The 15,375-nt window shown below is 43.1% G+C and overlaps 1 protein-coding gene across 4 annotated transcripts; it reads left to right on the top strand.

Annotated features, from left to right (window-relative positions):
* Window positions 1–1,569: 1,569 nt before the first annotated feature.
* On the top strand, window positions 1,570–11,793 carry LOC145356662 (inward rectifier potassium channel 2). 4 transcript variants are annotated; one of them, XM_080209525.1, is made up of 2 exons: window positions 1,570–1,771; window positions 7,972–11,793. In XM_080209525.1, the coding sequence occupies exon 2, from the start codon at window positions 8,196–8,198 to the stop codon at window positions 9,474–9,476; it is 1,281 nt and encodes a 426-aa protein (XP_080065651.1). In that variant the 5' UTR covers window positions 1,570–1,771; window positions 7,972–8,195; the 3' UTR covers window positions 9,477–11,793. The 4 variants fall into 4 exon arrangements, with proteins under 4 accessions (XP_080065651.1, XP_080065653.1, XP_080065650.1 ...); XM_080209527.1 differs by lacking the exon at window positions 1,570–1,771 and adding an exon at window positions 4,501–4,604; XM_080209524.1 differs by lacking the exon at window positions 1,570–1,771 and adding an exon at window positions 4,620–5,010.
* The last annotated feature ends 3,582 nt before the right edge of the window (window positions 11,794–15,375 follow it).

The following is a 15,375-nucleotide window of genomic DNA, read 5'->3' on the forward strand; positions in this document are numbered from 1 at the left end:
CTCCAACACCAGAAGGATTTGGCGATGTCGGTTCTATATTAAGAAATCGATTGATTAGTAACTACAACACTGCTATGTGATTTTAAACTAGGTATATTGTTATTTGTACAGAAATTGCAAACGTGTTCGGAAATGAGGAGTTTTTCCCCCCAATGGGAAGGCCGATTTCACCAATTCAAATATAAAGAGGATCCTTTTTTCAAAAACATTTATAGCAAAATGTCGCAGGTTGTTAATCTGATCTGAATCTTATTAATAGCACTTTAACAATGTACAGGCCAGTTTGTATTAACGCAAGGGCTGTGAAGGATGTAGTCAAATCATTGATATTGAATGATATGTTTAGACACTTTAGACAGTGACTGTACTGATCATAATAGCATCGTCGATGCCTTTGCTACTTATTAAACTCTGTCAAGAAACTTGACGCCTTGAGCAAAGCGGGACGTTTGGCCTGGAAAAGTCACCTTGGGAATATCTTCAAACAAGTCAGAAAGATTTAAGAAACAGAAGAAAAGCTTTTTTTTGGCCAGCGGGCAGATTATCAACAACTGTCAGCCGCTGCATCTCGGATCTTACAATCTCTTTCATGTTTTAGGATTCTGGCACTAGTTTTCCAGTAGTGATGATATATTTATATATAACATACGGACCAAAAAACTCAAACACCTACACTATTTATTCTATAACTGGCTGATATTAACACTGGTGATACAAGCCACCAAGTGAGGAAAGTGGGAAGCACCAAATAGCACACACTTGGTGATTTGTCAGTACAGGTGGTCAGTCTTTCGAAGTGAAGTTTGATAAGAGTATCTACTACTCTACCTGATCAATAGTCAGTTGGATAACGGTGCATTGGCAGGAACAGTTTCCCACTTACCTGTAACCTTTTAGAATAAAACCATAAGTGGAGTCTGGGATTGCTCCAGAATTATTAAACACGCGAAAGAAACGAGCGGGTGCAAAACTAGATGCAAAAAAAATAGAAAACTCTTGAGTTCATCAAGCGACTCAGGAACAGCTCCTTCCCTGCTGCCATTAGACTTTTGAACGGACCTACCTTATATTAAGCTGATCTTTCTCTACACCCTAGTTATGACTGTAACACTACATTCTGCACCCTCTACTTTCCTTCTCCCCTATGTACTCTATGAACGGTCAGTAATAGCATGCAAGAAACAATGCTTTTCACTGTATCCCACCAATACGGGACAATAATAAATCAAATGAACAAAATGCACTCGGGCACGCCAATGTGCGGTTTCATCTTATTTTATCTTCGTTGTTCACCGTGTAGACCTTGTCCCTGCTCTTTGTTGATGTGTGGCTATCACTGACTCCAGTCCTTGCTTTGGCAAACTTGCACTGTCAAGTTTCAAAAGTTGAAATCGACGCGAGTGGGGCTGTGGGCGGCGGAAGTAGCTGCATGCTCTGTCGCTGATTGATGGGCAGAGCTGTCAGTTACCCCCACCATCCACCGATTGGTGAAGGGGTGTACGAGGGGAGGAACTGCCAGCCCAGCCGGCGCTCTTTATAGCTTAGTGAGAGAAGTGAGGGAAAGAGATGAGACTCAGACCGCAACAGGGCAGGATATATCTACAGGTCCCCACTCTACACCACCAGCATTAAGCTTCTCTCCCCGCACCCACCCCATCCGCACCTACCCTCCTTTTTTTAAAAAAAAGTTACTGCTCATTGTGAACTTAGTGCAGGTACAGCCGCTGGATCTCAAATGACAACCTCCCATGATCTACAAATATCCAAACAGGTAAACCCGGATTCAGAATTTCTTCCATTCACTTGTGTCACCAGAGGATTTCAAAGGTCTGACTTTTTGCAGCTCTCCAAGCAGGATTGTGGATTTGACCAGGGGAGCGTTTATTTTCTGAACGCTGTGATTGTGCGGGGCGAGCACCATTAACTAACTCCTTGTGGTAGAATTTCATTCTTTCTGTCTGGTTGAGTGGTGGGGGTGTGTGTATGTGTGTGTGTGGGGTGGGGGTTGGTGGGAAGAGTGGTAATGGAGTGGAAAATGTCCAAAAAGAAAAATCCCTCCTCTCGGGTTAACGACCAGACAAACGGCGGCGTTGTTGTTGCATCAGAAGCATTTCTACTACCGGTTTCGTTGTGAATGAGCGCTGCAGTCACTGGTTCGAGCCCGGAATTGGGGGGTGTTTAAAACTGAGCTTTTTGTTTCTAATTATGACTGAGAGTTTGGCGAATTGGATTCTCAGATGTCGCACCAACTCGTTTGTTTATTTATTTTCTTTTTTTTGTTGCTTGTTTGGGTTCCTGAGCCCAGTTTATTTATTTTTTTAAGAGGACAGAAAAGCGTCAGCGGAATCTCGTTGTAAACCTGTCTTTTTGTTTTAGAGTGGTGGAGTTTTTAGTTGCTGCACTCCCTTTCTCTCAGTCCAAGTGGGAGAGACGGGACAAGGTGCTGGGATTTGGGCAGACGGTGTTGTGTGTGTGATCTTCCTCTTGCACTCTCAACTCGCCAGAGAGAAAAAAAAATGCTGGCAGCTGAAATAGGAAGTTGGGAATCTTTAAGAGCGTTAATAAGACAAAAAATATTCTGAAAGTGCAGAGAGGGGGAAGGGATAGTTACTGAAAGGTTTATTGTGGGTGCAAGTCGCTCCCGGATAAGGAGTTTTATTGACTGAATCACTTTGTTTGTGCTTCTCCTCGTTGCCATTCCGGCTTCTCGCTGTCAACGCAAGTAACAAGTCCATCCGGCGCTTGGACAAGGGGACCCCATGGGAATGGATAATGTCCCGGGACGGCGGCACTCTCAGTTTTCCCAAGTCTCTCTCCGCCCCTCCACGCCCCGGAGGGGGGCGGGGGGGCTTCTGTTTGTAAACATAATTGGTGTTAATTTGCATAGATTTGCCACATTTGTTTTAAACGCGGGGATTTCTCCGTCTGACTCTTAAGACAGCCCCGCTTGTTTGTTAAATCACACGTGGACCTCGGTGGTAGTGGAGTTGTAGAAAGGGAGGGGGGGGGGGGGGGTTGCTGGTAGAGCCGCCGAATGAAAATCCGGCCAGAAAGTCGAAACTGGGCGGCGTGGTATGAGTCACACGGAGTTAACAACTCCCTCAGCAGATCCACAAGTCCACACTTAGCCGCATACCATACAGTCTGTGGCATCCTTACATTCCAGCCCAGTACCTTCCTGCACTGCACCTTTCACCCTCAAGCTGCCACTCTTTCAGTGGGATCCTCCAGTTTGATACCCATCACTCTTCATCCGCTCTTTATTCAAACCCTAATCTGCCAATTCCCCCAACTCACCCCCCCCCCCCCCCACTCCCAATCTCTGCCAGCGATCTCCCTGTGGCCCAGACTCGCCACTCTATCCCAGGTATTTATTCCTGCTGCAGTTTTATTTGCCCACCGGCTGTGTCTAAAACTGCAGCCCCTGGTTCCTGCTGCTCAAAGCTACTCAAAACAAGATGAGGCAGCAGCAAATGCAAGTCAGCAGGGCAGGCAGGGATGCTGCCCCGAGTTACACTCCCCGCTGTCTCCTGCGGTCCGGGGAAAGGGAAGGCCCCCGGGAGAAGGGGGTAGATTTGGTTATACAACCGCTGGGGGCAGTTCTCGGCCTTTACCCTAACGGGGAAGAGCGAGGAGAGGCAGTGAGCTGCCGAGCAAAGACTGGTGTGAACTTGCTGCTCCAGGAGTGGGGAGAGAACAAGTTTCCAAAGGCACTCAGTGACAGTGTGTGTGTGGTGCAGTTATAGGAGGGCTCGGCTGTCAGATAGGATTTTAACCTTTAACTGTAACAGCCTGACAGCTGGGACAGAACGGGCTGACGAGTGTGAACGTGAAATTCCTGGATTTGCTCCACCGAGTTGCCTGGAGCTGCGACAGAAATGCCTCCATTAGTTCCTCTTTCTCAAGTGCATGTCTTTCGCCTTTCCACTCGCGTCCAATCAGCGGGTGTTCACAGAGTAGCTCTCTGGGTGGCATTTTAACCCTCTCCTCGCCACTTCTCAGTAATGTCGCTATCCCTGACTATGGGGAAGGGGGGGTAATATTAAGAAGCAGGGTTCGGTCGAGGCAATAAAACGAGACAGAGAGAGAGCTGGGGAGAGCCAGAGAGTGTGGAGAATGTTAGACATGCAGGACAAAAAAGAGTTTGCAACCGATTTGGGACAGGGGAATGCATGAGTTGGGGGTGGGGGCACAAAGGAGTGTGTGTGTGTGGGGGGGGGGGGTGAGAAAGTCATGGTCAAGGATAGCTCCAGAAAGGCTGAGCAACAAAGTGGGCTTTGGATGGGGCAATAAGTGGGCTTAGGCAGAGCGACAGGGATAGAGAGAGAGAGAAAGTAACAAGTTACAGGTGCACAGTGTCACTTTATCCTTCAAAGCTGGGTAATCCAAGCCACAATTGATCAGAATCCTATACCACCTCCCCCCCCCCCCCCCGCCCACCACCACCACCAGTGACATCCCTGCGGTAGTTACAGAGCCACAGCACAACAGCTGCAGACCCAAGAGAGACTTGGCAAGTTCAGCACAGAGGCAGGCAGAGTGAGAGCTGCACTTTGCAGTGGGGGAGGGCAAGGTGTAGTCTGAAGGTTGATGCAATGTGAAAGGTTGAGTTGTTATTGTTGATTGGGTGGAGTGTGTATGTGTGTGTGTGTGGAGAGAGGCAGGGCAGCTTTGCTTGAGAGGCTGCTTCTGAGCGCTGGCTCTCCTGCCCGCCAGGGGATGAACTGATGCCTGGAGGTGGCAATGCAGACTGTGGCTGCTTCCAGAGTGGAGCGGGCACCAGGCTCGCCCCATCCACATCAAATTTGAACTCTGCGTGATGAGTAAGATACTTTCTGCGCATGCTTTGGTGCCTCTTAAATGCAGATGCATGACTGGGCTGGAGTGTGGAGGCTTGTGAGGGACCGCGGAGCTGAGCGTGTGTCCCGTGGACTGTGAGCCCGTGCCTCGCTCGCTTTCTCAAGGTACTTCACCCCGCATTGCAAATTCAACAGGAAGGCTTGAGTGGAAGTAAGATTACTTAATATTGTTACTTACGTGTGTCTGACTGTAAGTAAAGTTGTGCAATGTTCTGAATAATGCATATCAGCAAAACGGAATAGCATGATGCAAAATCTTAGTATGGGAGTGAAGTGTAAACACTATCCATTCAAAAATCAAATAGAATGATTAGGATATCAAAGGCGTTTTCGATCTGTAAATAGTGCTGTCTCTCATTTGATTCCTTCTCTTCCCCCTCTCCTATTCTTGACTATCTTGCTGCCGGCCTCATTCATTGCGGCTCCTCTGCATGTTGCACAGAGCAGTGGCTTTGAGAGACACACACTCTCAGGAGTTGGCTGGAAAAGGGATACTCGGCAGAGGAGTGATGCCGAGGGTGTGCAGGTGGAGCGGGTGTGATGCAAGAGATAGCACCCGATCCCGCTCCTGTTTCTAAACTCCAGTTTCCACCGGCTGGATTGGCACCGGTTCCAAAACTGGGGAGTTTTCTTTTGTAAAGGTTCAAATCCTAATTGGGATTAAGATTGGGCAGTAAATTCCGAAAGGGAATTGGACATATATATGAGCCTTTTTTAACAGCGATTTGTCGGAATTAAGGGAAGAAGCAGGGAATTGTGTTCAAGTTATTTGGGACCAACTGGCAGCTCTTTCAAAGAGCTGACACAAGTAAGATGGGCCGAGTTGCCTGACTCTATATGTAGTTGACCTATATTGGGGAAGGGGCGATAGCGTTGAAGTATCGAGGGGGATAAAAGAAACCTAGCAGATGAAAGTTTGATGCAGAGAAGCGCACTGGACGCAATCTTCAATTGAACTCACTGCTGCCTCAGCCAGGGAGAGGTTAATGGAGCTCTGGGAATACTGGTGATCCAGCCATTGTGGAACAATAAAAGGAAAATAGAAACTGGATTAGTTTATCAGGCCAGAAAAGAATAATTCAGAGTCATTATTGCTGGAGCTGCGGCCAGACCTGGTTGTGAGTTCCGAATGCAAGCAGCCATTTAAAGCCCGAAGGGGAATAGTGACGAAGGACGAGTGCAGGTGAATGATCCCTAGCGTCAGAGAAAGAGTTGTAGGAAAATAACACGTAGAAAATAAATTAGAAGGGGAATATGAGGGGCCACTAAAGAAGTTTAGAAACTGCTGAATACAACAGGAAATATAATTGGGAGCAGTTTTCACCCCGTATCTGTCAGAAAAGGCAGCATCATTTAAAAAAAAACTCAGTAAATGTCACACTGATGTCAGGAACCAAAGAATATTTAATATCTGGGCTAGAAAACAGTGGCAGAAACCAGTTATACTGTATTTTCCGTAACCTGTGGATGTCCTGGACACTACATCTAATCCCATATTCTTTGAAATCGTAGTCCTGTTTCAATCCAAGAAACTTGGCAGGCACATTGCACACAGCAATGTCTCAAAAACAGCACTGAAATACACAGGGTCTGATCAGCTGTTTTAAAGTTGTGCATTGGAGGGATAAATGTTGATGGCACCGGGAGAACTTGACAGCCCTTCTTTGAATAGCGGCATGGGATCTTTTACATTCCTCCAGAGAATAGGTTGGAGGCCGGTTTAATATCTTATCCAGCAAGCTAAGTCCCTGACCTGGGGCTTGAACCTTCAGCCTGCCCTCTGAGGCGGCTACTGACTGAATCTAATGATAAGAATGTAAGCGTACATTCTCAGATAAAAGCTCATCATTCACATTCAGAACCTGAGCTTCATATTGGTAATTTTAACTAACATTTGAATAATGCATGTTATTCTGCCTAACAGATTCCCATCTCTCTCTCTCTCCTGATGGATCCTGAGTGGTCTAGTTCCACTCGCAGTTACCCTGTTATATTTTGGTTGTGAGACCGACGATCCGTAACACCTCTGTCCAAGTAAAATAGGCTCACACTTTAATTGTAACTTAAAAGGATCATTAACCAACGGGAGGGAGGGAAGAAGGAAAATAAATAAGTGAAAGCAACAAGAGGGTCGGGATTCCAAAATGATCATCAGTTCCAGACGCAACATTTGAAAACCCAATGTGCTGAGATCTAAAATTAGTTGCATTACTGTATTTCACTGGTATTCTTTTATTGTGGCGAGGAGTTATTTGGCAATCACTATAAAATCATGCACTCGTATAAACATTTAGTGGCTTATTTAACAATCTGTGCATCACAGCATTGCTTTTGCTCCTGTTGTGAAGTGTATTTACATATTAAAAAAATCATTTAGGTGTTGTTGAATATGCGGCACACTCATGCTGCAAAGCACACATTAAAGTAGAATGAGATTTACATTGGTCCCCTTCCACGTCATTGCAGACTGAAAGGAATGGGAAGACATATTAATACGCCACCTGTATTGTTAGCTGTATATAATTAGACTGAAGTGATTATTTGTACTTAAGGTCTCTTTAATCTCACGTAGAATAAAATAGCAGTGACAAGATTGTGCGCTTTGCGAAGCTATAAAGTTGCCACTTCATCTAAATTTTTATACTGGTGGGTTTTGATGTCAAATTTGTTCTCAGATAATTCAATAATTTTGCAGCTCAAAAGTTGAGATGGTTGTTAGCATCTGTTGCTACACAGATACTGGATTGTGTTCAAGTTAATTGGATCACATTGATCCACTGGAAGCGATGCCCTAATTTACCATGTGCTGCCAGTGTTTTGTCTGTCCTTGCATTGCTGTAACAGTACACAGTGTAATTTCCACCCTTAATCATCGATAAACCAGACTGACCAAGAATTCTAATCTGCATTAGAGAACTTCAGAAATTAATTTAGCATCTTAATTATCAAGATTTGGCCTGATCTTTATTTTAACTGGCGATTAGTGTGCAATCCTTAATTATCCCTGACATTAAGTGTTTCCTATAAATTACTTGGATTATTTACATTTCCGGAAGTGCTTGTGCTGCAATTATTTTATTTGACAGTAAATTTGATTTTGTTTCTTTAACAGATCATACTCGAATGAGTTCTAAATTACAATAGATTATTGGATTACCAGGCACTCATCTGCGTAAGAGGCAGCTTGGTGGAAGGCCAAGGAAACCTGTGGAGATCTACTTTTCACAGCCGTGGTGTGTTCTTCCAGAACGTCCAAAACTGTTTCTTCAAAGGTTGTTCCAGAAATTTTCAAGACTGTATCCCAAAGTAGAAACGCAACAGTCCCAGGCGTTGGCAATGGGCAGTGTGCGTGCCAACCGCTACAGCATTGTGTCCTCAGAGGAAGACGGGATGAAACTGGCTACAATAGCAGTTGCCAATGGCTATGGCAATGGCAAAAGCAAAATACACACCAGGCAGCAATGCCGGAGTAGATTTGTGAAGAAGGATGGCCATTGTAACGTTCAGTTTGTAAATATGAGTGAGAAGGGACAGCGCTACTTGTCGGACATCTTCACAACATGCGTGGACATCCGCTGGCGATGGATGCTGGTCATCTTCTGCCTGTCCTTCATCTTGTCCTGGCTGTTGTTTGGTTGCATGTTTTGGCTGATTGCACTAATGCATGGTGACCTGGATGCCAAAGTAGGGCACACGCCATGTGTTTCCGAGGTCAAAAGCTTTACTGCTGCATTTCTATTCTCCATCGAGACACAAACCACAATTGGATATGGCTTCCGCTGTGTAACAGAAGAGTGTCCCATAGCTGTATTCATTGTCGTTTTTCAGTCCATTGTAGGCTGCATCATTGATGCTTTCATCATTGGTGCCGTCATGGCCAAGATGGCCAAACCAAAAAAGAGAAATGAAACGCTAATCTTCAGTGACAATGCTGTGATCGCTATGAGAGACGGAAAGCTCTGCTTAATGTGGCGAGTTGGAAACTTACGCAAAAGCCATTTAGTGGAAGCCCATGTACGGGCCCAGCTGCTTAAATCTAGAATAACACCAGAGGGTGAATACATCCCCTTGGATCAAGTAGATGTTAATGTAGGCTTTGATAGTGGAATAGATAGAATATTTCTAGTGTCACCTATTACAATAGTACATGAAATTGACGAAGACAGTCCTTTCTATGACTTGAGCAAACAGGACATGGATAATGCAGACTTTGAAATAGTTGTGATTCTTGAAGGAATGGTGGAAGCTACAGCAATGACCACACAATGTCGCAGCTCGTACCTTGCCAGTGAAATTCTCTGGGGTCACCGATTTGAACCAGTACTCTTTGAGGAGAAAAACTACTACAAAGTTGACTATTCCCGCTTTCACAAAACTTACGAGGTGCCTAACACGCCTCTTTGTAGTGCTAGGGACTTGGCAGAAAAGAAATACATCCTCTCCACACCCAACACTTTCTGCTATGAAAATGAAGTAGCCCTCATGAACAAAGATGATGAGGACAGTGAGACTGGGACACCAGAGAGTCCAAGCACAGAGACACTAACTAACACGGACCATAACCAGGCCACTGTTCCACTAGAGCCTCGCCCACTGAGGCGAGAATCCGAAATCTAATACCTAAAAGTATCCTTTTTTTGGAAAAAAAGAGTATCCATCAAAGCATATTGTGCTTAACTGTGCCCAGAATGGTGACCTAAGTAAAGGGTACCAGTGAAGTCAGGCTTTGCTGAAAGACAGTCCTACACAGGTTGTTCTTCTTTTACGATGGACTGCAGGAAATCAGTTCTTTCAAACAAAGCACTAATAATAATTTTTAACCTGGCGAGGAGGCACATAATAGTATATGCGGTAGCATATGTAAACAGTATGGCAAAACTTGAACTTGCAGGAAAAGACTGGATGGATGTAGGTTAACCTGGTAACTATCTACCCGAACAAAATGGCTCTCCATTGAAACTTGTAGCCCTGAGCAAGGTTTTATCTGCTCCAAGTGGTTCAACTGAACACCTGAAAGAACAGTGACCACTGAAGAACCATTTAGTAGACAAAGGTCTTGCTGTTAGCAAGTGAAGTTTTAGCTTATATAATATTTATTTTCTTCAATTGATTTATTGTGAACAAATCAAAATCAGTATTTATGATTCCTGTGTCTTTTCTAAAATACCATCAATTAAAAATTGGTTTGATTTTTTTTTAGTCCTATTGACCTATTTTGGTTTCCAAAGAATTGGCGGACTGAGTTCTTGGTGGTACCGACCCACGCATATGAATACTTTTACAGTTCGCCGCGCTGACTCCAAAGTTCATAGTTCCACTGTTAAGAAAGAAAATAGTACATCTTTGGCTATTGTTCTCACGTGATATTGTCTCCCTTTTCCAGATGGAAGTGCATCATAAAATCAAGTTTAACTAATGGGCGAAGTCAAGCATGGCTGCAATCCAATTATTAGAGATGTTGAGATACTTTTCTGACCCCACATTTTTAATGCAGGAAGATTCAGCTTTGCTGAGCACATTCTTCCTCTTTAAGCAATTAAAAGAGATCTATCTGCTTGGTCGTTCACCAGCCTCTTGCTGGCCCACACCCCCCCATTCGGTTCAAAGGTGAAACAATTTTGCCTGCAGACTTTCCAAGATGTTGGTGTTATTGTAATTGCCCAAAGTTGTCACGACTTGGATGTGAATGTGACAAAGTCATTTCGCCACTTTGTCCTCCCTCCCATTTCCTCCAAAAGTTGGAACTGCTCTCTTGAGGAGTAGATGAGACATGATCGATGGTAGCAATATTCAATGCAATCGTGGGACTTGAGCCACCATGGTTGAAAGTCCAGAAATTAACCAACTGAGTAACATAACCACTTGCACTAGAAACAAGCCTGAGCTGCATTGCTGGCTGTCTGGGATGTTACATCACACGATGTTGCTGCAGCAAAGTAACTCACATCAGAGTGAAATGAAAGTCATCTACCCAGTGAGCAAGCCCTATGGTACTTGGCCCTCAGAAACCTTGAGGATCTGTGGCTTATTTGACCTGCTCATCTGAATGACACTGACAAAGGTTGGAATGATGGAGAGGCAAATTGCAATTTTAAAATAAGCCATTGCTCATGGAAAGTTGCAAAAAATTTTAAAGTCCTTTATTTTCCATCACCTGCGCTTTGAATGAGAGATCTTGATACTTCTCTTTTTCACTCCAGTTTAGTTAGCTGCCACTTTGATGTTACAGCTACTAGTTCAAGTCTGTCGCCCTACATTCCAGAACTGGTTTTTCAGGGAAAGAAGACTGTCACAGCTGTGTCTACATACTTGGACCAACGTCCCAAGTGTTCACAGGCCGTTTCTTTAATCTATAATAGATAGTCAATGCGACAAATGTATCAAAAAATGCTTTGGGTCCTCAATAGAATTTCAGCAGAATTGACTAAATTAGTTTCTTGTTACTTACAGTAGTGAAAAGGCTCACTGAACCTGACAAAATATACTCTTTGAATATCATTTGCTTGGTAACATGCACAGTTCTTAAAACAAACATTTTCAACATTGTTCATTGATGATAATTAATATTAAGGGCATTGGAAGTAAGGCAGAACATTTCTTTTTTGTCCAGTAATTACCAGTATTTTGTTTTTGGTGGGGGGAAGGGATGGGGGGAGCAGTCGGTTGGGGAAGGTAAAGTTAGAAAAAGCTGAGCTTGTTTCGATCTGACGGTTAAAGGTTACTGATATTCTGAGATGTGAAAGTGGGATCTGCACGTATGCCGACCGATTACAAGTGGTCTTCTTGCCAACTCTAATTATAGCTTCATTAGTAAATGGACTCCAGGAGCATTTTGAATCGCCCCTTTAGGAAAGCCTGCAAGTGCTTGTCAGTACTACGCAAAAGAGGAACAGTGAACATATTACAGCTTGGAGCTAGTAATGGGTTTTATTGGGTGGGGGTAGTGCGGGAGGGGGGTTTGTGGGGGAGGGTAGATTAACCAATACATGCAAATGACTGATTAGTTGATCATAGAGAGAATATACGCACAAAGCAACTTGAAGACGGATGCCATCAATCAGTATAAACATTGCAAAAATACTGCACATGCTGCTAAAACTTGCATCCCTCGGTTCCTCAGAATGGAATTTCAACCAAAGAGTATTTAAACCAGCAAATAAAGCAACGGAAAAGAGCAGGCTGGCTCACAACACTTTGGACTTGAGCTGCAGAAATGCTGCCATTTCACTGAAGAGAAATTAGCACATTTTAAAAATTAAAAAAAAGTACTTTCTCGAACACTTCAGGTCTCAATTGCCTGACCCACATATTTATCAGGAAAATAAAAAGACAGCATTTTTACAATGGGAAAAAACTCTTGCAATATATATAGTTTTTAAAAAAAATGTACAGTTTATAAATGTTTAACAAATATTTTCATATTTAAAGCCAAATGTAAATAGATTCAAAGTAAGATGCCACACGAGGATTAAAACTGGCAGTTCAGTATCTTGTATCAACCAGTAGACCCTAGATGCTACAGGTTAGCGCAGGTCACTTGATTTTAACATTGTTCAAGCTTAATAGGGTTTGTTACAACTTATGAAATTTCATTATTTATTATTTAAGCATGACGTAAAATTAAAATTCATAGAATACCTTAATGGCATTTAAGAGAAAAAAAACTGGTTAGCATTTTGGAATGTTGCAATCTTGTCAAGTCATGGCAAGCTAGTTTAACTCTCATGCACTCTTTGTACGGAATATTTCTATTAAAGATATATTTTTTGGCCTTCCTACAAGGCATGTTGGGATAACAAAATTGTGAAGTACTGTAATGTCTATAAAGTATAGCTGCTCTCGACCATTTAAATTATTTAGTGCTGCATGGTGGTCACCTCTCAGCCCAGTCCGATTTGTTGTCTTATGAACCCCTTAGCTTTCCCTACAGACACTTGCAGCTTGAACAACGTCTAGGTTTTGATGATGTTCTTGATTTTATTGTACTTGTACCATTTTTGCAGCCTTTTGTATCAACGTCTTCCTACTGTACTGCACAGATCCACCAATTGTACAGATTTTTTTTTAAAAAAATGTATGTCTTATTTTATGGTTGAAATAAATTTTTTGTGAAATATTATGGAGAATTGACTTTGCGTCTTGTATGTTTTAAAGTAAGATCATAAAGTTTATTTATTCAGTCACAAGTAGGCTTACATTAACACTGCAATGAAGTTACTGCGAAAACTCTCTTGTCAACACACTCCGGTGCCTGTTTGGGTACACTGCAGGAGAATTTAGCATGGCCAATACACCAAATCAGCACGTCTTTCAAACTGTGGGAAGAAACCTATGCAGACATGGGGAGAATGTACAGACTCCTCACAGACAGTGACCCAAGCCAGGAATTGAACCCAGTTCCCTGATGCTCTGAAACAGCAGTGCTAACCACTATATCACTGTACTGTGCCCAATGCCAATCACACCATGTCCTGGGTTGTCCACAAAGAACTGAATCAAATTCCCCAACCTTTCCTGATAAGGCCTTAAGATATAGGAACAGAATTAGGATATTTGGCCCCATCATATCTGCTCTGCCATTCAACCATGGCTGATAAGTTTCTCAACTCTATTGTCTTTTCCCCACAACCTTTTGATCCCCTTAGCAATCAAGGATATATTTACCTCTGTCTTCAATAAATTCAATGACCTGCCTCCCAAAGCTGCCTGTGGCAATGAATTCCATAGTGCGAGGCAGCAGTACGGCAATGTCTCAAATCAGAGCTTTAATAAGTAACCGTGATCCCCAAAAGTCACCCTCACGATCAGCCAAGATCTTATTGAATGGTGGGGCAGGCTCGACGGGCTAGATGGCCTACTCCTGATTCTATTTCTTATGTTCTTGTGTTCTTATGTACAATCATCTGTCCTGTTCAAATTAGTTAAGCAAAAAAGCATATAGTTGAACTAAGGGACTGGGATAATCCTTACTTCTCGGTGGCACATTTTATGATTACATCTCTTACGTACTTTTGGAGAAATACAATTTATTGTTGTCAGCAGTTCTCTCTATTTCTACTGTGTGTTACTTGTTATTTTAATGCTACAGGGAAAAATCTACAGAACAAATAAAAAAAAAGACATCTGATCAGTGCTGGGGTAGAGTTGACGTGAGAAAGTTGTTTCTATTAGGTGAGACTAGGATCCAAGGGCACAGCCTCAGAATAAAAGGATGACCTTTTGGAATAGAGATAAGGAGGAATTTCTTCAGACAGAGGATGGTGAATTTATTTTTATTTCATTCATGGAATGTGGGCATTGCTGGCTGTGCCAGCATTTATTGCCCATCCCTCACTGCCCTCCATTTCAGAGGGCAGTTAAGAGTCAACCATATTACTGTGGGTCTGGAATCACACATAGGCCAGACTGGGTAAGGACGGCAGATTTCCTTCTTTAAAGGACGTACCAGATGGGTTTTCTCAAAAATCGACAATGGTTTCAAGGTCATCATTGGACTTCTAATTCCAGGTTTTTATTTCTAAATTTCAGCACCTGCCCATGGTCAGATTTAAACCGAGATACCCAGAGCATTACAGTGGGTTCTGGATTATTAGTCCAGTGTCAATACCACGAGGCCACAGCCTGTTGTTCAACTATATGCTTTGTTGCTTTACTAATGATTGCAAGTTGACTTTTGGGGATCACGGTTACTTATTGAATCTCTCACTTGAGACATTGCTGTACTGCATCCTCGCACCTCCACAAATGCTAGGACTGCTTAATCCCCGTGGTACAATAAATTGAGATTGATTTGAACTTGTACTTTGCTGAAGGCTTATTGATTTGCATAAGGTCTGATTTTGAGATAACATTGACGGAGTCACATCTCCCAAATGTCGTCATTGCAAAGTCAGCAGGTTTGAGGAGACAAATGGCCTACTTGTGCGATTAATAATTGTGACTGAAATGAAGAGAGAATGAGACAAAGGTGGCAAATAGTAAAAGTTTCAATCACCTGTTGGAAATCCATCATCTAACCCATTGCATTTGCTCTATTTTTAATTTTTGCTCTTGTTAAGGGGTGCATTAGCTACTCAATAGCAATAAAACTGACCACTGTTGCAGTTGCTGGTTTCAGACAGCCAAGTTTCATGAATTTTCATTGCTTAGAACACTCTGGCAGGGTAGCCAGTTTGATTGACGTGTAAAACACCAGCAGTATTGGGAGCACTTTATTATCGCTTTTGAGCAAAGAGGGAAACCATTACCGGTGGTGTTGCCTTCTGACTCACTCATCATGCTGCAGGCAATTTCATTCAGAAGATGCTAAATGCCCTCATTGCTCTGGCTGAGTGACATCACTCATATCTGTTGCAATTTTTCTTTCTACCAATTACAATTCCTCTCCAAGAGTAGTCAGAACTTCCTCATTCTTCAATGCAACAGGATCAGACTAGGCCATTCAGACCCTTGAACCAGCTCTGCCGTTCAATTAGATCATGGCTGATCTGTTTTTTAACTCCACCTACCCATTTCT

Source organism: Carcharhinus amblyrhynchos, chromosome 21 (genome assembly GCF_965287045.1).
Source record: "Carcharhinus amblyrhynchos chromosome 21, sCarAmb.v2.hapA, whole genome shotgun sequence".
Classification (NCBI taxonomy): domain Eukaryota; kingdom Metazoa; phylum Chordata; class Chondrichthyes; order Carcharhiniformes; family Carcharhinidae; genus Carcharhinus; species Carcharhinus amblyrhynchos.

Coding starts and splice junctions, on each gene's coding strand:
- LOC145356662 (XM_080209525.1), top strand. CDS start 8,196: ATGGGCAGTGTGCGTGCCAACCGCTACAGCATTGTGTCCTCAGAGGAA.